Here is a 27771-nt window from a genome sequence, read left to right on the forward strand (position 1 = left end):
ATGCTTTTTTCTTTTTCTTTATTGTATGTGCACATTCTTCTATGCATTCTTGTGTTTCTGTAGTTGTGTCCCTCCATTAATTAATGGTGAATACTGTCTTTCGTGTAGATAAGGGCCAGCTTCTTTGCTGGGACAGTGTTGTTTGTTCATAACTAATATTGGTGCTACTTTCCCCATAGTTAAAGGTCAGCTTATTTGCTAGCATGGGCCATTTCATCATCATTGCTATTGGGGGACTGGGCCTCTTCCATAGATAAGGACTGTCTGTGTTGGCACGGCTCCGCCTCCCTCTATTGCCAGTGGACAATTGTCTCTCAGTTGCCCAGGTGAAAGTAAAAAAGAAGGCTTCTGGTTTGCACGCGCAGTGCTTACGGATGTGCAGGAAGACCTGTCTCCCTGCCGTCCGATCCTTCTTCCTTGGAGGATCCTGAAAAGGGTCAAAAATCACCCTGGTGACCACTACAAGGAGGCCTTCCCTGTGATCGCAGAAGGGAGGCAGCCCTCTGCTTGAATCCGGAGCAGCTCCTTTTGGCCCGAAGAAGAAGAGATCAGCCATCAAGATGGCCGATCATTAAGCTGTTCCCTGCCAAAAGCCCAAAGCACCATCTAGCACAATGAAGCAATCTGGAGGACCTGGGTGAGACCTTACCTTTTTTATTCCCCTAACTACCTTCCTGTGGGACTTTTCCAAAAATTTCCTCCCCCTATTTTGAGAGACCAGCGACTGAATACTTGGGGAATAAATTTTAAAGCCTTAAAAGAAATCAAATGGCTAAGCAAAGAAATTAAGCAATCTTATTTGTACTTACTAAAAAGCTTCTATTTTTGTGGGGACCTACCACCCTATTTCCTGCTTAAGCTGTGAATTAAGGGGAAAAAATAGACTAATTGAACAAAAGCTTTCTATTAATCTGGAAAAAAAACTTTACATTTTATTCTATACGCTATTGATGACATCTTGTGGCGAAACTTGGTACAGCAAGTAATCTTTTTTGTGTGTGAGAGAGAGCTGACTGAATAACAGAGCTGTCCTTGACATTATTTTCAAAGAATTGGAAACACCTGGCACTGAAAACAATCTTTAGGAATACTGTAGGTGGACAATAATTGACTCTTATTAAAATAGCCTCCATGAAAGGCTCATCTATAAACATCAACGAAATGGAAGAATATATCCCACCACTAAATTACAAACTGATTCTTGATACACTCTTGGCAATGACTGAGCAAATTAAAGCCAAACTGCAAGATAAGTCTGACAGCTTAAAGCTACCAAATCAAGCTTTGAACTTAAATGATGAATTGACAATCCAAAAACAAACAGAAGTGGAAACTAACACTAAGATAGGAAAATCTAAAGAACAACAAATACAATTTACAGAGAACTTGAAGCCCAAACCTTGATCTCAACTATAAAACTTACAACTCAAAAAACAACAGTACCCGAAGAAAGCAACATTAAGAGGGAAGATATTAAAGGCCTTCAAATACAGTACATTGAGGACCCAACCAATCAATTGATAACCATAACATCAGCTGCTACTGTTAACCTAAGCCAGACAGAATTGGAAGAAGAAAAAGACCAGACTAAACTAATGACAATTACATCGCAGCAAACATTCAAAATTGAGCTATTAAAGCAACTCTTCAATAACTACAAAGGGAACGCTTTCTTTGCAAAACTGACATTTCAATGGTCTCCCTGGATTCAAACAATGTGTGTAGGTAGGAAGGGAGACACATCTGAGAATCTAAAGGCACCAATATGGAAGCCTGATTGGCACACAAAAAAGGCGAGAGTTAAGATTTAAAAAATTAGACTTGTCTCTTTCTTGGGATTTGTAAGAATAGAGCTTAATAAATTTCTTTTAATGGGCTAGGGGGAATCCTTAAAAAATATAAACTGATTTTATATTTAGGTTTTAGATTATTAAGGGAAAACAAAATTAAGCTATTAGAACATAACTCTGAACTATATTATAGAATCTGGAACGATACAAATGTTGTTGTTGTTGTTGTTAGCTGCGAAGTCATGTCCAACCCATCACAAACCTATGGACAACGTTCCTCCAGGCCTTCCTCTCCTCTACCATCTTCTGGAGTCCATTTAAGCTCACGCCTACTGCTTTAGTGACTCCATCCATTTTATTAAAATAAAAGACATTATTTTAATAATTGATGAACTATTAAGATAACATATACAACATATTTGTTGTAATGACATAGATATAAATTGACTTTATATTTAACTTTCAGGTGTTTAAGGGAAAGGAAAGTGGGCTATTAGAATTGATTTATATTATATATAAGAGGGACTTATATTATATATAAGAGGGATATATTTGCCGGCTCCAAAGATGGCGGACGTGCTGGGGAGAGCTCCGTAGCCCCCAGTGGTAAGGCGTCCCCCCAGGAGTCCCCCAGGGATGTCAACGGACCCCTGGAGTGGGGTCAGAAGTTTGGGCAGATGAGCTGGGCAATTGTGCCGCCCGCTGTCTCCCGAATCAACCGTAGGAGCGCCGGGACATCTCCGCCCCGCCGCCTGGGCCGTTGGCGGCCGTTGTAAATGGGGCCAACGCCTCCGCCCTGCCTCTACCGCTTGTTCTACTGCTGGGCAAGGGCGGCATCTCCGCAGATCAGCTGTGCGGCGGAGGCGCCGACGAGGACAACAGCGGCGGCAACAGCTCTCCAGCCCCCAGTCGGATCATCTGTCCCAGGAGCCTAACAGCGACGGTGGCAGTGGCGGCGAGGCGTCTCCGGCCCGCCCCTAAGCCACTACAGCCATTGCAGCCATCCGAGAGGGGCCGGCAGCTCTGCTCTGCCCCGGCCCCCTGATCGACTCCCGGGTAGCAGCGGCGTCTCCGAGCGATCAACGGAGGCGCCGCGGACCAGCTGGGTGGTGGAAGAAGCGGCATCGTCAACAATGGAGACGGTGAGAGCTCCGCAGGGCTCTAGTCGGTCGTCTCCCCACAGGCCTGAACACCGGCGGAGGCAGTGGCGGTGTGGCGCCTCCGACCCGCCCCTGAGCCGCTGCAGCTGTTGCAGCCATCCGGAGTGGGGCCGGCGTCTCCGCCCTTCCTCGGCTCCCTGATATGCCCCCTGGGCAACGGCGGCGTCTGCAAAGATCAAGAAAGGCGCCGCGGACCAGCTGGATCAGCTGGGCGGCGGAAGTGGCAGCCGCTGCAGCCACCCTGAGCAGGACTGGAGTCGCTGCTCTGCCTCGACCTCCTGGCCTGCTCCTGAATAGCGGCGGCGTCTCCATGGGATCAAGGAGACGCCGCAGACCGGCTATGCGGCCCCGATCAACCACCTCCGAGGGGCCTTTGACAGCGGCGCTAGCAGCAACGGCCTGGCGTCTCCGGCCCACCCCCTGAACCGCTGCAGCCGTCTTGAGTGAGGGCCAGCGCCTCGTCCTTCCTCGACCACCTTGACCTAGCCCTAGGCGGCGGAACTTCCGATCTACATCAGGGAGACTCCGTGGACCAGCGGATCAGGGGAGCAGCTATGCAGCGGAGCAGCAGCGAAAGCGTCAGCAGCGTAAGCTTCTCCAGACCCCGGTCAACCACCTTTACCAAGAACCCTCGACGGCAGCACTACTAGATGCGGCGTGGCATCTCCGGCCCGTACCCTGGGTGCCGACGGTGTCTCCGTGCCGATCTTCAACCAAAAGACGCCATGATGCAGCTGATCAGTGGAGACACCGGCGACTAGACCACCGAGGCCATCATCATCTTGCCTCTATCAACTCTCAACCCCCCTGCCCACCCTCGCCCCACAGGACATGATGGGCCTGGGTGCAAGCCACGGTGGCAGAGTGGCTTGACCTTACACCTGCAGCCCCATAGAGGTGAGAACTCTATGGGGTATGCTTCACCCAGAGTGGGTCCTGGACCACACCCGGAAGCAGAGTCACAACCCATCGTGAGAGGATGGGGAGTGGCCTGCTTCTGGGGTTCACCCAGCCAAGTGACAGTGGATGGGTGACGGTCCAGATACCCACCTACCCAACTCGACCCTCCTTCCAATTCTCCACCCAGGGGACCGCCTTCCCAAAAAACCCTGTGACTCTATGCTTCTCCAATATTCGAGCACAGACCTACACACCCTCAGGAGTTCCCCCCTCTCCTGGGTGCGTCCCGCCTACAATACATCGAATCTCGATGACGGGCCCAACCATTGGGCCTCTGAGAGATGGCCAGGCAGGGTCAGGGGCCTTCATCACAAGACCAACAAGAGGCCCCTGGTTAAGTTCCTAGGTAAGTTCTTTGTCGGGTTAGGGAGGGGGGCGGGAAAAGACTATGGTTGTTTGGCGAAGGTGGGCCTTCCAGCTACCATAGCGCAGGCCAGGCCTACGACCATTCGCGAAGGTGGAGAACGAGGACCAGTCGCCGACAAAGCCCAGTGGTGAGCTGACGAACAGCCAATTCCCAGGATGGTGAGGAACGGCAGAAGGTGCACAAGCAGAGGGCCGTATCGTCACCGGGAAAGTCATCTCTGCTCTGTACAAGCGGTGAGACGCTCCGACCCTCTGTACTTCCCCCGAGGACCCGGGAGCGAAGGTGTGCAGCCTCCTATGCTCAGGCTGGTCTACCTAAATGCCAGGTCCGTACCTAACAAGGCTCACCTTGTTCGTGACCTAGTGGAGAGTGAGCACGCAGACCTGGCTTGCATCTCGGAAACCTGGCTGGGCCCAGAGGGTGGTGTCCCTCTGGTTGACCTCTGCCCGCCAGGTTTCCAGGTGCTGCACCAGCCTCGGGCCCATGGGAGGGACGGAGGAGTGGCAGTAATCATCAGGGAGTCCCTTAGTCCGCGAGAGACCACCGTCCCTCAGATAGTCGGGTGTGAGTCTCTCCTTCTGAGATACGGCCCGGGGGTGCAGTTGGGCCTGCTGCTGGCGTACCTACCACCTAATCGTGCAGCGGCAGCCCTGCCCAAGCTACTCGATGTCCTCTCAGGGTTGGTGGTTGAATTCCCAAAACTCATGGTCTTGGGCGACTTTAACCTACCGTCCCTGGGAGGATCGTCCGAACTAGCTCGGGAGTTCATGGCTTCCATGGCGGCCATGGACCTGTCGCAAATAATTTCTGGACCGACTCATGAGGGAGGCCACACCCCCGACTTGGTGTTCTTGTCTGGACGGTGACCTAATGATATCGGTGGGGGCGCCACGACTGTTACGCCCCTGTCATGGACCGATCATCACCTCCTATGGCTAGACTTCCCCTTTGCCACCCCCCGCCGTGGGTGCACGGTGCCAACCAGATGGTACCGCCCTAGGCGCCTAATGGACCCTGATAGATTCCAGGCAGCGCTTGGGGACCCACATGCACTCCCTGCTCACAGCTCGGCGGATGCCTTAGTGGAAGCCTGGGAAAGGGCAGCCACGGAGGATCTGGACCGAGTTGTACCCCTGCGGCCCCTGACCCGGCGCAGATCCCAGTGAGCCCCATGGTTCACCGCGGAGCTCCGGGAGATGAAGCGTCGGAGACGGGGCCTAGAGAGCCGTTGGAGATCCAGTCGATCCGAATCCGACCGATTGCGACTAAGAATCCTCACCAGGTCTTATCTCGCAGTGATAAGGGTGGCAAAATCCAACTACTTTTCCACCCTCATCGCGTCCGCAGATAATCGCCCGGCTGCCTTGTTCAGAGTGACTCGCTCCCTACTGAACCAAGAGGTGAGGGAGGAACCCTTACAGGGTCAAGCCGAGGAATTTGGTCGATATCTGTTGGATAAAATCGCTCGGATTCGAACCGGCCTGGACTCCAACTGGGCAGAGTTGGAGGAACAGGACATGGACAGTCTTGTCGACGTCATCTGGGAGGAATTTGATCCTGTGACTCCGAAGGAAGTGGACAGGATTATGAGGAGATTGAGCTCCTCCACATGCTTACTGGACCCGTGCCCTTCCTGGCTGGCTTATGCAGCTCGAGAGGGGACACGAGGCTGGTTTCTGGTGGTCATCTCTGCTTCTCTGAGTGAGGGTCACTTCCCCACCGCCTTGAAGGAGGCGGTGGTGAGACCTCTCCTCAAGAAGCCCACCTTGGACCCAACCTCATTGAATAACTTTCGTCCAGTCTCCAATCTTCGCTTCCTTGCGAAGGTTTTTGAGAGCGTGGTGGCGCATCAACTTCCTCAGGTCCTGGATGAAGCGGTTTATCTAGACCCGTGCCAATCGGGCTTCAGGCCGGGCTACAGCACGGAGACGGCATTGGTCGCTCTGATGAATGTTCTCTGGAGAGCCCGGGACAGGGGCCATTCCTCTGTCCTAGTCTTATTAGACCTTTCGGCGGCTTTCGATACCATCGACCATGGTATCTTGCTGCGGCGCCTCAGGGGAGTAGGAGTGGGAGGTACGGTTCTGCGGTGGTTCTCCTCCTTTCTCCAGGGTCGCTCGCAGTCGGTGCTGGCAGGGGGAAAGAGGTCGACCCCGAGGCCTCTCGTTTGCGGAGTCCCTCAGGGGTCGGTCCTCTCGCCTCTCCTGTTCAACATCTACATGAAACCGCTGGGTGAGATCATTCGTGGCTTTGGAGTAGGGTACCATTAGTATGCTGATGACACCCAGCTTTTCATCTCAACTCCAAACAGCATCAGTGATGCCCTCGACGTGATGTCCCGCTGCCTGAAAGCGGTCCGGGAATGGATGGGGAGGAACAGGCTTCAACTCAACCCGGACAAGACTGAATAGCTGTACGTACCAGCAAGCCAGGATACTCAGAGCATTCCACCCCTTAACATCGGGGATGAGTTATTACCCCCTGTTGATAGGGCCCGCAAACTGGGTGTCCTCCTAGACTCGCAGCTATCCCTGGAAGATCACATAGGAGCTGTGACCAAGGGGGCCTTCTCCCGGGTTCGACTGGTGCACCAACTACGACCTTATCTGGACCTGGATGCCTTACGTACAGTCAGCCATGCACTTGTGACCTCTCGCCTAGACTACTGTAATGCTCTCTACATGGGGCTGCCCTTGAGATCCACTCGGAAGCTTCAACTGGTGCAAAGTGCAGCTGCACGGACACTTTTGGGGGCCTCCCGATACTCCCATATCACACCTCTCCTCCGTGAGCTCCACTAGCTTCCGGTTGCCTTCCGAGTGAAATTCAAGGTGCTAACGATGACATACAAAGCCCTACATGGCATGGGTCCGGACTACCTACGGGAGCACCTTCTGCCAACGTCAACATCCCTCCGTCCTGTGCGCTCCCACAGAGAGGGCCTCCTCAGGGTGCCACCGCTCAAGGAATGTCGGCTGGTGGCCCCCAGGGGGAGGGCATTCTCAGTGGGTGCGCCAGCCCTCTGGAACTGCTTGCCAACCAAAATCCGGATGGCCCCCGACCTCCGCACCTTCCGGCGCGATTTAAAAACTTACCTGTTCCAGCAGTCCGGCCTGGCCTGATAGCTCTTGGGGTCTCAGTTGTTTTTACTATTGTTTTTCACTATTGTTCAATCTGTATACCTACCTTACTCTGTACACCGCCCCGAGTCCCTCGGGAGAAGGGCGGTATATAAAAATAAATAAATAAATAAAGAAATAAATAAATAAATAAATAAATGATATTTTTCTAATGCGGTGAATTATTTAGATGATAAATAGAATTTATTTGTAAAAATAAGAATGTATTGAAATGAATAATGTGAGTTCTGTAGACAGGATAAATACTTTTTACTGAAATAGGGAAATGTGGGTTACCTGAAAATTAAGTTTTTTCTTTCTTTTTTTCCCTTTTCTTTATATATCATAGGGTATTCCAGGATATTCTACTGCAATTAGGTAAAAATTAAAAACAGGATATGGATATGCATAAGTGAAATATATTGAAAATTCTTCTAATTGATTATTTCACAATTAGAAATGTATTAATTCGATTAATTTGATTATGTCAAAACTAAGGGAATCGGAGAGGGAATCTTTGTTGACGCAACTTGAGCTATTTACAAATAATTTATTTGCAATTGTTTACTTTTGTGCCCAACCACCATACTGCTTCACAAATATCTGAATGTAAAATTTAAAAAATTAATAAAACTTGTACTGTGCTGCCACCATATGGCTGTTTTGGATAAATTACAATGTGGGCAGTCAGACCCTCCTACCCTATGATGTATTTCCTCTTCCCTCCCCTTTCTGGGATGGACTTCCTCCTCCTTTGTCCCTAGAGAATCTCCTCCTCCTTTAACCAGCAAACATGTGACAACAGCAGACATGTGCAGACGCTGGGAGTATTACCATTTTCTGACCTTGGAGATACCTTGGAAATATCTTGGAAATGCTGTACAAACATCATCTTAATGCACCCACCTACTGTATTCGACTCTACATGCAATAAAGGTATTTCTATATGATAAAGGGTGTTTCCATGAGTTCAACTATCTGGAGAGAGCTGTTAATGGTAATGGCATCTGCTTATATACATCATAGAAGTCTTAACAAGGGATTAATTACAGTACAACAGCTTTTGATCCAGAATATGTACAAAAAAAAGAAAGTAAAAAAGAAAAAATGGGAGAAGCAAATAAATGAACCAACTACGTAAGAACATTGTAGGCCCTCTACCATGCCCTCACACATGATTAAATGCAGTATGTCTTGAGATTGATGGATGGATGCACAGTTGAGAGATAATAAAGTGTAACCACAAGCATTTTAGCCTGAACTGGACAAGGTAGTGTCCCCCGTCTACTCACATCTTTATAACCTTTGTTTAGCTTTTTTTCTGTTCTTTTGATTTAATTTGTGGTCTCTTTGTTCTATAATGGGATGTTCCCAGCCTAAGAGGGGGAAGATTCCTAAAAAGGTATCCTGGTGTGGTATATATATACGTTCATAAGGGACTTATATTCTGTCAATACTTGCAGCAATGGCATGCACTAGCCACACAAGAACCTAGGTGTCAGTTTCCCCTTGCTGGAACTTTTGACAGAGACAAATTTAATTTTTGCGAACTTTGTCTTGGATAATGTTGATGTCTTTCTCAAACTGGGCAATTGGTCTGCTTTCATGATTTGGTATGGAGAAATGGAAAAGCGGTGCAGGGAACAGCATTTGCAATCCTTCAAACATACCAAGAAAAAACTGGAAAGATCGCTGATTGGCCTTAAGGCCTCTGTTGCAGCTATTCAGGTTGCCCTAATGTCCATAAGAATGACTCTTTCTCAACAAGACTGTATCTGAAAGACATTCATATGTTGGCTGCTGTTATGTTGACCTCTTGCCAAGCTCTTGTCACATCTCTTAAAGACTGTCATTCACAGATTGCAGCAGCTATGCCCAAGAAATCATTACATCCCTGCCAGTTTGAAAGTTGGTGATTGGGTTCTGACAAAAGTATTTCAGCATAAGAATTACCTGGCTCCTCGTTGGAAGGAACCGTTCCAGATCCTGTTGACCACCAACACTGCTGTGAAGTGTCAAGATCTGACCTCCTAGGTGCATTCTTTGCACTGTATGAAGGCATCGACCCCAGATGAGGAAGCTATGCAAATCCAAATCCAATAAGATAAAGACTGAAGCTTTGTTCATCAAGGGAGCAAGGGCTAGTAACCTCTGCTCCCCACCAGCATACAGTCTCCAGCTCAGACAGCACCAACAAGCAGTGAGCTCCGATCTGCTTTCCTCAGACAACTGAAGATTTTTATGCCACCTTTTCCAATACAATAGAAGCCCAGAGGCGCATGAAGGAAGCGCTCTGCATAAAAGGATGTCTCATGCCTGCTGTATGGCCTAGGGTTGTGTTGTTTATTGCCACTTGTGTCAATGCTGTGACAATGGATGTCCATGCTCTAACAACTGAGATTCAGCAGCCATTTTACCTTTGTTTTTAATGTGCCTTTTCTCTTCTTTTACAATGTATGTAGAAGGGGGGATGGTGTAAGTGCTTGAGGGTTTAGCTAGCCATAACAGTACAGAAGTGTGGGAACTCTGGACATTGGATTGATAAACTTTGGCGGAATAAGGAGCCAGAGAGAAAAGCCCGTGTTTTGTGCTAATTGGGGAATGTGATTTATGACAGCTTTTGTGGGGTGGGAACTGCAACTTGTTACTTTGTATCTGGGGGGGAGGGAATCTCAGTCTTGGGTTCAACTATGTAAGTGCTGATACTTTGTTTCCTGAATAAAATGTGCTTTGAGGACGAAATTCTTGCCTTGAAGTTCTTTTAATTGGTTTCATCTATCAGAACCATGACAACTTGTTTCAATTTGTATAACACTGTGACACCCTCCTGTGTTAATGTAATGTACGTTTTCTCTATTACTGGTCCTAATTGTGGTGTTGTCCTGAAGGACAAGAAGTGGGGACTGTGAAAGGAAAAAATATCTTAATAATTATTTCTGTATAAATCAAACATATTTCTTTGATAGTCAATTAAAATAAAGGTTGGTGTCTGCTGAGATATACTTAGTAAAAGAAAGAACTGTGACCTTTGCAGTAGATGGTGGAAGATTATGGTTGGCACACTTTTCTTAATATAAGCAGAACAAGGAACAAGAAAGTCAGATGACTGAAGAACTGAGCCTTGTTCACAGGTTGTTTCACACGAGTAGAAATGGTAGTGAAGAAAGTAGTAGTCAGAGCAAGGACAAGGAAGAACGGGAAACTGGCTTGATAGCCAGGGCAACGGAATAAGAATAAGGAACTAACACAGTGATCAGTTCCAGAAATAGGGAGCTGACCCGGAGGTCAGTCCCGAGAAAGGGAAGTAGCAAAGAAAGCGTTTCAGAAAATCATATGATGATGAGTTTAACAAGAAAAGGGAAATGGGATGGCTATTGGATGGCACCAGAATGTCAAAGGGTGGGCATAGTGCTAAGGTATAAAGCCTGCCTCAAAGATTTGGGTGTTGCCACCTGGCCCAGCCATCACACTTAAAGACAGCTGTCCATTTGGTCCTTATTGCAATAAGTTGTTGAAATGTAAGTACTGAATTTGTGCGTCAAATTTAAATAAACCTCTTGATCCTAAAGTGAGAAGTTTTTTTGTGTGTTGTCTCTTGTTTCTCTTTAACAAGTATTTCCCCTAACAGTTTGTACAATGACTGCAGTCTTAAAACATGATGGAATCACAGCCTGATGCAACAAACGATTGAAGTCAGCAAGAACAGGGGCCAGCTAGTCAGCACACTCGCCCAAGGATATATCAGGATCTGCAGCTTTTTGCATGTTTACTTTCCGCAAGATTTCCAAACAGCAGTTGTATCAAACTTAAGCACCTGTTCATCAGGAAGAGAACAGCTTTTCTTGCTGGAATGTTATTTGAGGCCTCAAACAATCCAAAAAACATGATTAGCTTATTTAGAAAATCCATGTCACTCTTACATGTCGGGGAAGCTGTCTTATAATTAGTGATAATTCAGATACCTTGCCACATGCATCTAGGGTCCGTAGGATCTTGAAAAAAGTTTTGAACTTTCTGACTATAGGCCCACTTTGCTGTTCTTATAACGTGTCACAAATCAGCTCTTGCTATAGTAAGTATAATGTAACTAGTATACCAGTAAGGCTTACTGAGCACTGTAGAGACCATACTGGCCTAAAAAAATACCAAATGAATAAGAGAAAGAAGGTATGGGAAGACAAAGCATTACATGCCAGTATATTAAAAATATAGTAGGGAAACCAGATAATAATAAGACCTTTAAGAGCAAGAAAACTGAAGAAAGTGACTAGAGGCTAATTCTGGCTGCACAAGACTGAGCCTTAAGAACAAATACATACATAGCCACAATTGAGAAGATAGCAACTGACAGCAAGTGCTGCTATGCAAAGAAATTGAAGAAACAGAGGGTCACTTGGTTAGCTGCTACAAGAAAATTGCACAGAAAGCATGACAAAGTAGCAAGAAGAAGATCAAAAAGAAACACCATTTGCCTGCAAGCAAAAACTGGTGGGATCAAAAAAATAAAGAAAGTCATAGAAAATGAAGAAGCTAAAGTGCTGTGGGACTTTAGACTTAAGAGAGGTACACGCCACATAACATGCCAAACTTAACAATTGTTGATAAGAAAGACAAAAAAGTCTGGATAGTGGACGTGGCAATACCTGGAGAGAGCAGAATAGAAGAACTGGAGAAGATAACAAAATACAATGCAAATATTAATAGAACAACTGTGGCAAATTACAATAAAGGTAGTATTGATAGTCATAGGTACCTTGACTGCAATCCCAAAAGAACTAGAGCACCATTTGCAGACCATAGGCATTGACAAATTCACCATCAGTAGATTGCAAAAATCAGCTTTACTTGGAACATTTTACATCTGGTGACAATATCTGTAATACCATTAAGCATCCACACCTGCCTATCTCAGGTCCTTGAGAAGGACTCAACAAGACAGACAAAAATGCCAAATACAATCTGAACATCTGGCTGTCTGTGCGACAAACCATACTACGACAATACCTCTAACATCATAAAAAATCAACATCTGCCTATTCCAGAAGGACTTGCCAAATCCAGTCTGAACATTTGTTGACTGTGTGATGAAACCTAATAATATTGTTAAAATATACAAGATTTCATTCATGTGTTAGTGAAGTTCACTCAGGAAAAACAAAACAGAAAAGGCTAGTTACCTTATACGGAGTATTCTAATAAGAGTAGTGGTTAACTTTACAGACAACTTTCCCATAATGCAACAGCGGCTGAGAGAAGCAAGAAGATTGCTTGGTAAATGAGGCACAAAGTAAAGAAGCTGGACTAAGTGTTGCTGGGATTCAGGTGGAAGAAGAGCCACTGCACCATCTAGTGGATCTATGAAATTCAAGAAATTAAGTGTTAATCTGCAGGTATCAGATTATGCTGTTTGCTATCATATTATTACAGATTATAATATAATATAATATAAACTAAGAATCAAGATTTCAGATAGGCAGATTACAGTCCTCTGTAAAAGACAAGTACCTCTATTCATTGCAGCTGAACTGAAAAAATATCAGTTATAAATATTATATCAAACATAAATATCAAAAACAATTAGAAAAAGCCTTGAATTAACACAGTCTCTTTCTACAACTTTATAACATGAAAATATATGGTATGCTTTCAGTGAATAAGACTACATCTCCCTTTTTGTCAAGGAAATACAACCTCAATGAAGAGTTTAAATCAGAATAATGTTTTGCTCTAAACAGGTAGAAGTCCCATATCTATTAATATCCCACTTCAGGAATATTATGGGTATGAACTATTCTAATTCACAGCAGGCAGCAGATCAGAAATTAAGCAGAGATTAAACAAGGTGAGTGTTCAATAGGATCAGAATTCAAGGTAAGTGTTCTGTACTAGCCTACTACCGGCCCTGCAGATAAGGCAGGGACAACCCCTTTACAAGAAGGCAAGAGGCTGGAACTAAGGCTGCCAAATTTATGGACACAAAAGAAAACAGAGCAAAAACAAGACACGAACCATGAAACAGGAGCTATTCAAATGGTTGCCTTCAGCAAACCAGCCCTCCCACGCATTCCCCTTTTAAACAGTTCAGGGCGGGGCTTCTCTCTGCCTCCTTCCAAGGTGCCCCATTGCCTTCCTCTGTTTACTCCTGATTGACTGCCTCCTGCGTCGGGCGTCCTTGAACAGGACCAGCTGTGGGTCATCTTCATCCACGCTGACAGGCTCACACAGCTGGGTCTACGTCGTAACCAGGTGGAAGGGGCCTGGCTGAGGGCTCTCATCAGCAAGCTCTCCAACACCCTCAGCAACCTCTCCAACACCCCCCTCCTCCTCTGAATCATCCGACCCAACTGCCGAACCCACAGGCTGACCCTGAATCACAACACTATCCCACACTGCAGGGCCCTTCCCCCGGGTCTGCCGATCCGGATGCGGTCGGGATGGAAATTGTTCATGAAAAGCGGTCACCAAAGCAGGGGCATGAACGGCGGTCGCGTCTTCCCAGGTGAACTCCTCTGGTCCGCAGCCTTTCCATTCAATCAGGTACTGGAAATGACCTTTCAGCCAACGGGAGTCCCTGATGCTGGCGACCTCGTACTCGAGGGTGCTGTCTCCATCATGAGGTCCTGATGGGGGAGGTTCCGCTCGGCGGAGTGGACAGGCTGGTTGCTCGGGGACCAACAGACACTGATGAAAAACTGGGTGCACGCACAGGGAACGTGCAGAGTTAAGCGATAGGCAACTGGATTGATGACAGCCTCAACTGGGAACGGTCCTAAATATTGGTGATCTAACTTTCTCACTGGCTGTGTTGACGGTAGGTTCCTGGTGGACAACCAGACCCGATCTCCCACCGATAGTGGAGGCGTATCCCACCTTGACCGGTCAGCAAACCTTTTGTAATCGGCCTTGGCCTTCTCTAACTGAGGTCGCACCAATCGATGGATCGCCTGTAACTCTGCCATGAAGTCATTCGCTGCCGGCTCCGGTGAGTCCACGGGAGAAAGGGGGAAAAACCGGGGGTAATATCCCACATTGGCCAAGAATGGTGTCATCTGTGTGGAGGTGTGCTGCGAATTGTTAAATGCAAACTCAGCTATGGCCAGATAGTCCACCCAATTGTTTTGCTGCAGATTGACGTAGCAGCGCAGATATTTTATACACACATAAAATACACTTAAGATACAAATCAATTAAATATAATACAATACTTAGCACAATCAACCAATCTATAAGTTCTAATAGAGACCTTCCTTTTGTTCCCGCCAAAGATAAAATTTATTCCAAATTTTGTAGTAACCTGATTGGTCTTTATTTTTAATTTCCAAAGTTAATTTATCCATTTCTGCGCATTCCCAAATTTTCCTTATTACCTCGTTTTCTACTGGGATTTCACTCCTTTTCCAATGCTGGGCAAATGACATTCTTGCTGCTGTAATAATGTGAATCATCAAATACAACTCATCTTTAGGGTATTTCTCTTTTGTTATGCCCAATAGGAAAAATTCTGGACTGAACTCAACTTCTTGTCTTAATATTTCTTTTAGCCATGCCCAAATCATTTGCCAAAATCTTTGTGACTTGCTACAGGACCACCACATATGAAAGTATGTACCTAGTTCTTCGGAGCACTTCCAACATTTGGGAGATACTGTCTTATACATTTTGGCTAAACGTGCTGGAGGAAGATGCCATCGATAGAACATAATATTAGAGTAATACTGGATACGTTAGAGTATTACAAACTACACAGCGGACAACAGATGGCGTTACTATTTCTAGATGCCCAGAAGGCTTTTGATAATGTAAAATGGTCATTTTTATATCAACAACTCAATTTTATGGATATGGGTGAAAAATTTATAAACATAATTAGGGCAATCTATACTAACCAGGAAGCAAAAGTCATTATTAATGGGGAAGCATCTAGGAAATTTCAAATCCAAAAGGGAACACGGCAAGGTTGCCCTTTATCTCCACTGCTGTTCATACTGACACTAGAAGTCCTAACGAGAACAATTAGAAATGACCCACAGATAAAAGGATTAGCTATTAAAAAGGAAACTTTTAAACTCCAAGCATTTGCGGTTGATCTGGTCTTCATCATGGAGGACCCATACCACACGGGACCAAAATTACTGGAAGAATTAATTAAATATGGTTTAGTTGCTGGATTGAGAACAAATACACATAAGACTAAGATGATTGTTAAAAATATGACTAATAAAAAGAAAAATTGGCTGGAATTATGGACATAGAAATAGTCAAAAAAATAAAACACCTAGGAATTAATATCACGGCTAGATGCACCTCACTTAAAGAAGATAACTATGATAAAATAGTGAAACAAATAAAAGGTGATTTGGAAAAATGGGGAAACCTGAAACTTTCATTATTGGGGAGAATTGCGGTTATCAAGATGAATGTCCTGCCCAAAATCTTGTTCTTGTTCCAAAATATTCCAATACAACTTGACTCCAAATTCTTTCGAAATCTGAACAAACTATCACTAAATTTTGTTTGGCAAGGGAAAAAACCAAGAATCAAAATGAAATACTTGCAGGATACAAAGGAAAACGGGGGTTTTGGATTGCCAGACTGGGAGTTATATTATCATGCCGCGGCATTAAATTGGATTAGAGGATGGATAATTTTGAAAAATAGAAGATTACTGACTTTAGAAGGCCATGATTTACAATTTGGTTGGCACGCCTTTTTATGGAATGAGAAACAAGGATTATCTTCACACTTTCAAAAACATCGGATTAGGCAAGCATTATTTAACATCTGGAACAAAATTAGAACTCACAATTATACTAAAGTACCAGTCTGGCTATCCACTCTCGAAGCGATTGTTTACCCAAATCTATTTGATTTGGGCAACATAATTTCATATAAGGATATCATGAATGATGAGGGGAAATTGAAGTCTAGAAATGAATTAGATTTACAAGGAATAAAACTAGATTGGTGGGCCTATTTACAGATTCAATCAAGATTCGGGAAGGATAAAAAAGAATGGGGATATATACCCAGGAAACGGCCTTGGACAAAATATTATTGGGCCCAGATAATAAACAGATAAAGAAATTATATAATTTGCTTCTGGGATACAAGTTGTTCGAGGAACAAGTGAAGGACCCTATGTTGACTTGGGCTAAAAATCTGGGACATGGCATTGATCTTGATACATGGCAAACACTCTGGGACAGAAATAAAAGAATAACATTGGCTTCATCTTACAAAGAAAACCTATTCGAGAGGCAAATCTTGATATCCAACGCATGCATCACATCCTGCCAGAAGCGGGCTGTAAACTGGACCCCCCTATCAGAGATGACTCTATCAGGGAGGCCATGCAGCCGAAACACCTGCTGAATGAACATACGACTAGTGGCATGGGCTGACGGTAAGCCACGACAGGGGATGAAGTGCGCCATCTTGGTCAGCATGTCCACTACCAAATACACTGTCGTAAAACCAGAGGATAGGGGTAAATCCATCAAGAAGTCCATGGACACAGCCACCCAGGGTCTTTTGGGTGTTGGCAAGGGCTGCAGTAATCCAGGCGGGGCCCCTGTCGCTGACGTGGCCTGCCTGCATGGGATGCAGGAGGTGACATAGGACTGGACGTCGTGTCGAACTCGGGGCCACCAGAAGGTACGGGAGACCAGGTTCAGGGTCTTGAACAGGCCAAAATGCCCGCCGCCGGGTTATCGTGACACTGGCTGAGGATGAGTCCCCTCAATGGCCCTCCCGGAACGTAGAGCCGGTCACAATAATTTGTCCATCCGTAACCGTCCATCCGTGACCGTCCAAGGAGAATCTGGCCCCACCTCCTCCTTCCGCTGAGCCACCCACACATCCTGCTGCTGTGCCTCCCAGATCCGAGCACGTATATCAACCGGCTCCCACACTGCAGCAAAAGACTCGACGGGGATCACTGTCCTGGGCAGAAGCTTGTCTTCCACTCGGGAATATTCGGGCTTCCTGGACAGAGCATCCGCTCTTTGATTGTGCCCGCTAGGTATGTACCAAACTTGGAAGTCGAACTTCGCAAAGAAAAGAGACCACCGGATGTGGCGTTGGTTCAAATTCTGAGCAGTCTGCAGGCTTTCCAAATTCTTATGGTCCGTCCGGACCTCAATTTGATGCCGCGCTCCCTCCAGATGATGCCTCCAGGCCTCAAACGCCACTTTGATGGCCAGCAGCTCCTTCTCCCAGATTGTATAATTGCACTCCGAAGGGTTCAGTTTTCGTGAATGGTACGCGCAAGGGAAGAGGGTACCGCTAGGCGTTGTTGCCTGGAGTAACACCACCCCAATGGCAATGTCGGAGGCATCCGCCTCCATGATAAACGGCCGTTGCAGGTCAGGATGCTTCAAGATGGGCTCCTTCATGAAGGCTTCCTTCAAAGTCTGGAAAGCCCGTTGTTCTGGAGCGTTCCACTGAAATCGAGTCTTCTTTTGCAGGAGCCAGGTGAGGGGGGGCTGTCAAAGCAGCAAACCCAGGGATGAAAGCTCAGTAATAGTTGGCGAACCCAAGAAGTCGCTGAACATCCTTCACACGACGTGGGGGTTGCCAACTCTGCAAACATTCAACCTTACTCAGCTCCATGGCGATGCCCTCAGGAGAAATGCGGTGACCCAGGAAATCGATGGTCACCCGGTAGAACAGGCACTTCTCCAACTTGGCAAACAGCCGATGTTCTTGGAGTCGCTGCAGGACCTGACGGAGATGCTGATGGTGCACCTCACGCGATGGGGAGTAGATCAGGATGTCGTCCAAGTAGATCACGACAAACTGATCTAACAAATCCCGGAAAATGTCGTTCATGAAATGCTGAAAAACGGCGGGGGTGTTGGTCAGGCCAAACAGCATCACCGTGTACTCAAAATGTCCATAACAAGTACCAAACTCCATCTTCCACTCATCACCCGGCCGAACCCTGACTAGGTTGTAAGCTCCATGCAGGTCCAGTTTCATGAAGATCTTAGCCTCCAGGAGTCGGTCCAAGAGTTCGGGGATGAGGGGCAGCGGGTAACGATTGCGCACCTTGATGGCGTTGAGTTTCCTATAATCGCAGCAAAGCCTCAATTCGCCAGACTTCTTTTTGACGAAGAGCACGGGTGCAGACACTGGCGAGGACGAGGGCCGGATGAAACCGTGAGCCAAATTCTTCTCCAGAAAGTCCCGCAATGCAGCCAACTCGGGGTCCGACATGGACTACAAATGCCCCACTGGGAGAGGCGCATCAGGGACTAAATCAATGGGCCAGTCATAGGGCCTGTGCGGGGGTAATTGATCTGCCTCTGTCTCACTGAACACATCAGCAAAGTCGGACAGTTCGGGAGGCAAGGAAACCCCTGGGGAACCCTCCACCTAGCCGGCACAGATATGGCGGGAGTGATCCACGCACTGCAAGCTTGGGAAGGTGACCACATTCTGTGACCAATAGATCTGTGGGTCATGTGCCCAGAGCCACGCCAGTCCCAAAACCACGGGGAAATGCAGATCTGAGGTGATATAGAACTGGATGGCTTCCACATGGAAACTAATGGCCATAAAAAATGGTTGCGGGGCGGCCTTAATTGGCCCAGACAGGAGCACTCGACCATCGATAGTCTCCACTAACATGGGCGGTTCCACCGGGCACTGGGGAACAGCCCATTTGGCCACAAATGCTGAGTCCATAAAATTTGTAGTGGCCCCAGAGTCAATTAAGGCATGGACTGGAATCCCCTCTGGCTTGCCAGGAAGGATCAGACGTGCCTCCAATATCAGATGCCGTGGAGGTCCACTGGCAGCATCGGAAAGACGTCACTCAGTGTTGTTGTGGGATGCTCGATCTATCACACTGTCTAGATCAAGCTTGGGGCGTTTCCCGACAGAAAAGTAGGGGTCTTTCTCGAGGCACACTTGGTCACTGATGCCCGCTGTCGCTTCTTTGGACAAAAAGCAGCCAAATGCCCAGGGTCCCCGCAGTAAAAACACAACCCCCCCGATCGTTGTCTGTTCATTTCAGTCACTGATAGATGAGACCTGGCAGCACCCAGCTCCATTGGCTCCTCCCTTTGAACTGGGGTCTCACTCACAACAGGGGCTGCAGGGGTCTGTGGCGTGGCACGGCGACTCCTTCGCTGCTGCAACTGAGCATCGATCCGCAGGCAGAGATGGATCAGCCCATTCAGGTCTGAGGGAATATCCACACGGGCCAGCTCATCCAACATCTCCTCCGACAATCCATCCTGGAAGGCATCCACAAGCGCAGCCTCATTCCAGGCGGAATCCTGGCTAAGCAGCTGAAAAGCGCTGATATAGCCCTGTAGGGGGCGTTGACCCTGCCTCAGTGCTTTCAGGCGTCGAGTAGCAGTCTGCGTCTTTATATGGTCCTCATACATCAAACGCATATGATCACAAAACCCCACAACGTTGTCCAACAATGGACTAGGTTGAGCCAGCAGAGGCGTGCCCCAACGAGCTGCATCACCCAAAAGAAGGCTTAACACAAACCCCACCTTATCCCGGTCAGTGGGGAAATCAGCTGCTCTCACACTGATAAAGAGCTGGCATTGTCCCAGGAAAGCAGGAAACAGTTCTAGATTGCCAGTAAATTTATCGCAACTTGGCATTTTCTCCTGGGTGGGGGTGCAGCATGGACCTGAGCTTGCAATTGAGCCACTTGAGCTGCAAACAAAGTGAGTTGTTGGGCGAGCTGGGCATTCTCAGCACGTAACTGCTCCATAATAACAGTAAAGAGTGGGAGGCTGAAGGCAAACTGTTCTGTACCAGCCTACTACCGGCCCTGCAGATAAGGCAGGGACAACCCCTTTACAAGAAGGCAAGAGGCTGGAACTAAGGCTGCCAAATTTATGGACACAAAAGCAAACAGAGCAAAAACAAGACACGAACCATGAAACAGGAGCTATTCAAACGGTTGCCTTCAGCAAACCAGACCTCCCACGCATTCCCCTTTTAAACAGTTCAGGGTATGGCTTCTCTCTGCCTCCTTCCGAGGTGCCCCATTGCCTTCCTCTGTTTACTCCTGATTGACTGCCTCCTGCGTCGGGCGTCCTTGAACAGGGCCAGCTGTGGGTCATCTTCATCCACGCTGTCAGGCTCACACAGCTAGGTCTGCGTAGTAACCAGGTGGGAGGGGCCTGGCTGAGGGCTCTCATCAGCAAGCTCTCCAACACCCTCAGCAACCTCTCCAACACCCCCCTCCTCCTCTGAATCGTCCGACCCAACTGCCGAACCCACAGGCTGACCCTGAATCACAACAGTAAGCTCCATGAAATCAAAAGGCAGATATCCAACTGCACAGAAAGAAAACAGAAAAGCAGGCTGAATCCAAGTGCAGTACTCATGAAATGAAGACATACGGCATCACCAAACATGTAGGAAACAACTCTCTTATGCAGGGCAAGACTATTTAATAAACCTGTTACTTAGGTGAACTCTAAGTTCACATCTCAGAGCCTTAATTCTTTTAAAACCCGTGGATATGTACAAGTAAGGAGCTCTGTCTTCATGGACATCTGGACTGCAAATTATACCTTCAGATGGTACTAATTCCTGGGGTGAAGTTCTAGATTTTGTGAAGACAACTGTTGTCTGTGAGATGAGTCTGAAAGCATTTTATTTCAGATAACTCAGGGGTGTCAAACTCAATTTCATTGAGGGCCACATCAGCATTGCGGTTGCCCTCAGGGGCCGGGCGGGTATGGCCAGGGTGGGTGTGGCCTACTGGGTGGGCGTGGCTAGAGTGTGTATGGCCTACTGGGTGGGCATGGCCAGCTCTACATCATTCGCATCAAGGGTGCCTATGGCGGCCTGGGCAGGAGTGGGACAGATCTGAGGGTCTCTGGCAGAAGAAGGGTCTCTGGGCCAGGGTCAAGGCAGAGGGGGCCATTCCCTCACTGTTTCCAGGATGGCTTCGCGGGCCACATGAAACCACTTCACGGGCCGGATCCGGCCCCTGGGCCTTGTGTTTTACATGTCTGAGATAACTGATACAGGGGAAGAATGATAATAGAGCAAGTCTAAGCAATAAGCAATCCAATAAAAATTGAATGTTTTTAAACTCTTACCTTTTTTCCTTACCTTTAGAATTTTAATAAATTAGTCAGCAAACATACTATGTTTCCCCAAAAGTAAGGCCTACCCTGAAAGTAAGCCCTTGCTTGATTTTTTTGGGGGGTGGGCCTACCCCAAAATAAGCCCTAGTTTTGGGGCGAAGCACATGCCTAAAAATCAAACTAGGACAGAGGTGCCCCACCAACTCCACAACCACTTACCTTACTGGTAGGACCGCCACAGCCAGTCTTCCCACATCCCACTTGTCACACTGCATGGTGCCACTGCTCACAGCAGGAGGCCGCACAGTGCTTCAGGCCATTTGCCACTGCTTGCAGGAGGCCATGCAGTGCTCCGGGCCATTTCTACTGCTCATGGCAGGAAGCCACACTGCACTTCGGGCCATTTCTGCTACTCGTGGCAGGAGGCCACAAGGTGCTTCATGCCATTGGTGCCACTTGCAGCAGGAAGCTGCACAGCACCTCAGGCCATTTCCGCTGCTCACAACAGGCTGCGTGGTACTTCACACCGTTGCTGTTGCTCATGGCAGGACGCCACGCAGTGCTTTAGGCTGTTGCCACCATCCTGAAGTGCTGCACGGCCTCCTACTGCAAGCGGCAGCAACGGCATGAAGCACCATGCAGCCTCCTGTGGCGAGCAGTGGAAATGGCCCAAAGTGCCGGACAACTTCCTGCTGTGAGTGGCAGCACCATGCGGTCTCCTGCTGCAAGCAGCAGCAATGGTGCAATGTACCAAATGGTATCCAGCCACAAGTGGTGACCACTGAGGAAGTCAAGCAGCAGTGTGACAGGCATGGGAGGCCTGGCTGCAGCAGTCCTAAGGTAAGACATCTCCCCAAAATAGGACCTAGTACCTGTTTTGGAAGAAAAAAAAATAAGACCAGGTCTTAATTTTCAGGGAAACATGGTACCTAATACTCTTTTTCATTTTTTCCACAACAACCCTGTGAACTAAGTTGGCATGAAAAATAGGGACTGGCCCAAAGTCACATAACTGGCTTTCATGCCTAAGGCCAGACTACTTTCCTAGTTTCTACAGTTGCAAGAAAAAGTATGTGAACCCTTTGGGATTACGTGGAGTTTTGCATGAATTGGCCATAAAATGCACTCTAAACGTCATGTAAGTCACAACAATAGAAAAACACAGTCTGCTTAAAATAATACTACACAAACATTAGCTGTTGTCATGTTTTAATTGAACATAAGATGGAAACATTCACAGTGCAGGGTGGAAAAAGTATGTGAACCTTTGGACTTAATAACTGGTTGACCCTCCTTTGGCAGCAATAACCTCAACCAAACATTTCCTGTAGTTGCAGATCAGACCTGCACAACGATCTGGAGTAATTTTGGACAACTCCTCTGCACAAAACTGTTTCAGTGTAGCAATATTCTTGGGATGTCTGGTGTAAATCGCTCTCTTAAGGTCATGCCACAGCATTTCAATCGGGTTGAGGTCAGGACTCTGACTGGGCCACTCCAGAAGGCGTATTCTGTTCTGTTGAAGCCATTGTTTTGTTGAATTACTTGTATGCTTTGGGTCATTGTCCTGTTGCATCACCCATCCTCTGCGGAGCTTCAGTTGGCGGACAGATGGTCGTACGTTTTCCTGCAAAATGTCCTGATAAACTCTGGAATTCTTTTTCCCATCAATGACAACAATCCGTCCAGGCCCTGAGGCAGCAAAGCAGCCCCAAACCATGATGCTCCCTCCACCATGTTGTACAGTGGGGATGAGGTTTTGATGTTGGTGTGCTGTGCCTTTTTTTCTCCACACATAGTATTGTGTGTTTTTCCCAAACAACTCAATTTTGGTTTCATCTGTCCACAGTATATTTTGCCAGTAGTGCTGTGGAACATCCAAGTGCTCTTTTGCAAACTTAAACGTGCTGCAATTTTTTTTTGGACAGCAATGGCTTCCTCCGTGGTGGCCTACCATGTACTCCATTCTTGTTTAATGTTTTCCTTATTGTAGATGTGTCAACAAAAATGTTAGCATGTGCCAGAGATTTCTGTAGGTCTTTAGCTGAAACTCTAGGATTCTTCCTTACCTCATTAAGCATTATGCGCTGTACTTTTGCAGTCATTTTTACAGGACAACCATGCCTAGGGAGAGTAGCAACAGTGGTAAACTTTCTCCATTTGTAGACAGTCTGTCTTACCGTGGACACATGAACATCAAGGCTTTTGGAGATACTTTTGTAACCCTTTCCAGCTTCATGCAAGTCAACAATTCTTGATCGTAGGTCTTCTGAGAGCTCTTTTCTGCGAGGCATGGTTCACATCAGACAGTGCTTCTTGAGACCAGTAAACCCAAAACAGGTGTGTGTTTTTAAAGGGCAGGACAGCTGTCTGCAACACATCCAATATCATCACACTGGTTGGAGTCAAGGTTGGCTCACTCCTGGCTCCACATAGCTCTTGGAGAAGTCATTAGGCTAGGGGTTCACATACTTTTTCCACCCTGCACTGTGAATGTTTCCATCTTATGTTCAATTAAAACATGACAACAGCTAATGTTTGTGTAGTATTATTTTAAGCAGACTGTGTTTTCCTATTGTTGTGACTTGCATGACGTTTAGAGTGCATTTTATGGCCAATTCATGCAAAACTCCACGTAATCCCAAAGGGTTCACATACTTTTTCTTGCAACTGTAGGCTGATGCTTTAACAACTAGAACAGATATGTTAAGGATATACTATTTCATGTTGTACATGCAGAGATTTTAGCTGGGTGAAAAGAGAAGACAGGGAGAAAATAGAGGTAGTTCTCACATAACAACTCATTCAGCAAACTTTAGAACTTATCATGGCACTGAACAAGTGATACCTAAAACTGGTCCTCACTGAGATCATAATCCGGTTTACAATTACGTTACAGAATCTATGATCATGGAATCACTATTTACGACTTGCCAGCTTCCAACAAAGTCAGTGGGGAAACCAGCAGGTCACAAATGGTGACCACATGATCTTTGCACTTAGCAATATCACAGGATTCCTTTAGCAGCAACTAGAAGTGCTGTCATGCTTTATGACCATGCCATTTAGCTGTGGAAATTCTAGTTTCAATTACCAATTTTAAATAAGGATTATCTGTAATAACAAACAATAGGGAAAAGGCAAAGTTCTTTGACTTCCACTTCTACTACTGTAGTTTCTTTCCCAAAGGAAAACTCTTTCAGATGAAATAGTTGTTGTATAATATCTAATATAGAACTAGGGAGTACCTGATCAAATCAATTAAAGCCAAGAGCAGGGATCCCTAACCTATGGGCCACAGCCCAGGCCAGTGTGGAAATGGCTGGCTGGTGCATGCAAGCATGGGCATACATTGCCCTCACTCACGCTAGTGCCCCGCAGCCCTGTTTGTGCATGTGCATGAACCAGGGCGTTAGCGCTTGGTGGGTGTGCGTGGCCCATTTGCACATGCAGATGGTGCCAGCGCATGCCACATGCAGGAATGGGGCTGCTAGCACCGCACCAGTGCGCAGGAGCCCATTTGTGTGCATGCCGCACACCTATTTGGAAGCTGCTTTCCTTTCCTCTGGGCCATGAGCCTGGAAAGATTGGAGACCTCTGTTATACAGGTCAGCTCAGAGCTTCATTCTATAATCTTTGAAAAAACATTGAGAATAAATATAGTGTCAAAAGACTGGAGAAAGGGAAATGTTTTCCCTATCTTCAAAACAGATTTTTAAAAAAGGTACCCAGATAACTTGTTTATGTCAATACTGGGCAAAGCAGTGCTTTTTTTACCTTGTTATAACCATAGTCTGATGCCCTCACCATGATGTCCCGTTACCTGGAGGCGGTCCGGGTTTGGATGGGGAGAAACAGGCTTCGTCTCAATCCTGCCAAGACTGAGTGGCTGTGCATACCGGCATCTCGGGTTGACCAAGTTATTCCATCGTTAACAATGGGGGGTGTGGTGTTACCCCCCCCGTTGATAGGGCTCGCAACTTGGGCGTCCTCCTGGATTCACGGCTCAGTTTTGATGATCATATAGGAGCCGTGACCAGGGGGGCTTTTGCCCAGGTTCGCCTGGTGCGCCAGTTGCGACCCTATCTGGACCGAGATGCCCTACGCACAGTCACTCATGCGCTCGTGACCTCCCGTTTAGACTACTGCAACGCTCTCTACATGGGGCTGCCCTTGAGGACCACTCGGAGGCTTCAACTGGTACAAAATGCAGCTGCGCGAGTTGTGATGGGAGTTTCCCGTTACTCCCATGTAACACCTCTGCTCCGTGAGCTGCATTGGCTTCCAGTTGCCCTCCGGGTGAGATTCAAGGTGCTGGTGATGACCTATAAAGTCCTATATGGCTTGGGTCCAGGATATTTGAGGGAACGCCTGCTGCCGGCATCAAGCTCCCTTCGTCCTGTGCGCTCCCACAGGGAGGATCTTCTCAGGGTGCCGCCGGTCAAAGAATGCCGGCGGATGACACCCAGGGGGAGGGCCTTCTCTGTCGTGGCGCCTGCCCTCTGGAACCAGCTGCCTGTGGAGCTTAGGACTGCCCCCGACCTTCGATCATTCCGCCGAGACCTGAAGACCTGGCTCTTCGAGCTTTCCGGCTCAGGCTGAGTTTTAATTGGGTTTTAACTGGGGTTTTACATGTTGCAGGGACTTAGTTTAATCTTTTTTAAATTGGTCTTAATTTTTGTATTAATGTTTTAAAAATTATACCCTGTAAACCGCCCTGAGTCCTTCGGGAAAGGGCGGTATATAAATTCAATAAATTAAATTAAATTAAATTAAATAGTCTAATTGTACCTCTGTAGCAACCTTTGGTTTACCAGATATTGACACAAGCTGTTAAAAGACAGCAATCAGTTCTCCTCTGCAGCTTCTTTTTCTGCTACCCTGATGGGCATAATAAATTTAACCTGGCACATGCAGTTGCTCCATTCCTATTCAAGCCATTGTGCTTTTTAATATTTTAAGAGTTAAAAGAGAAGAAACAGAAATGCAAGAGGCAAACCTCTACAGATAGTGGAGATTCTGGCTAGGAAACGGGTCGGCAACTTGCGGCTCTGTAGCTGCATGAGGCTCTTTCAGCCTTCTCCTGTCGCTCCCAGCCATTTGCAGAGAGATGGGGGGGCACTTGCGCTTCCCTTCTCTCTCTATGGTGTGTGTGTGTGTGTGTGTGTGTGTGCGCGCGCATGTGTGTGTATGTAACTCATGCTGTTCCCCGAGAAGCTGACAAGCTTATTGGGTGGGGCTCCTGCCTTTGCTGCATCTCCACAGGAAGGAGCAAAACGCAGCAGCTCTCAAGGGCAGGAGAGCCAGCCCAATAAGAATGTGTGTCAGCTTGTCCAGAACAGCGTGAAGCCAACTTGCCAGGTGAGCAGAAGATCGGAGAGAGGGAGAGGGAGAGGGAGAGGAAGAGAGAGAGAGAGAGAGAGAGAGAGAGAGAGAGAGAGAGGGAGGGAGGGAGGGAGGGAGAGAGAACTTATGCACAGTACCTCTATTTCTTTTTAATTAAACTCTTCAAATAAGTTTTCCCCCCTTGCATGCACGCGCGCAATTTTTGCGGCTCCCAGTGATTTTCCCCTCTGGGAAACGGGTCCAAGTGGCTCTTTGAGTGTTTAAGGTTGCCGATCCCTGGGCTAGGATAACAATGGCTGCAGTCAATTATTGTAAGTTATCAAAACATTCTAAATACAATGTTAAACTAGTCTTACACGAATGTAGCCAGATTACAACTTTTATCATAAAAAATCCTGAATGAGTCTATTATTATACTTTCAAACAGCTCCAACTGGAAAAAAGCAAGTTGAACTCAATTCTTATTACAGAATAAATCCTTTCAAAATTGTTTTAATTTTCAAAATATTTTTCTTGATGCAGTTTGATGTAACCAGAATCTAGTTCTCAAATGTGAAAATAATTACCATATATCAGGGGAGCAGCAGCTTGTAAACTCTGTAGAATTTCTCTGTTCGCCCGAGATGCAGCAGAATAAATAATACCAATCAATTGCTCTGAAAGTTCAGGATTTCTTAAGCCAAGAAGAACAAGCTGCTGAGGCAGACCAGCCAGCCAACAAGTTAATATTTTACCTTGGCTTCTGTAGTGCATAAGAAAAAAACAATAACAGGTAACTTCATACTTATAATACAAGCACATGCACATTAAACAAACTTTGAAGGTTTTTTGAGGCCCAGAAAATAAGCTCTTTATTCACAACATTTTCATGGATGAATTTCAGAGGCATTATATTAATTTGCAGAATGGAATTGAAAAGTATTTTGTGGGTATATCACTGCATACTCCCAAGTTTCC

General features: G+C 46.8%; 1 protein-coding gene across 4 annotated transcripts in view; it reads right to left on the reverse strand.

Moving 5' to 3' along the window:
- TEX10 (testis expressed 10) overlaps window positions 1-27771 on the reverse strand; it is a 164640-nt gene that overhangs the window by 79729 nt on the left and 57140 nt on the right. For all 4 annotated transcript variants that reach the window (XM_083377078.1, XM_083377079.1, XM_083377080.1 and 1 more), the window contains exons 8-9: window positions 27381-27556; window positions 12574-12751 (exon numbers count right to left, since the gene is read on the reverse strand). In XM_083377078.1, the coding sequence (XP_083233204.1) occupies window positions 12574-12751; window positions 27381-27556 (354 nt within the window). The remainder of the gene's footprint in view (window positions 1-12573; window positions 12752-27380; window positions 27557-27771) is intronic.

The sequence above is a fragment of the Vipera ursinii genome (assembly GCF_947247035.1).
Source record: "Vipera ursinii genome assembly, chromosome: Z".
In the NCBI taxonomy this organism is placed as follows: Eukaryota; Metazoa; Chordata; class Lepidosauria; order Squamata; family Viperidae; genus Vipera; species Vipera ursinii.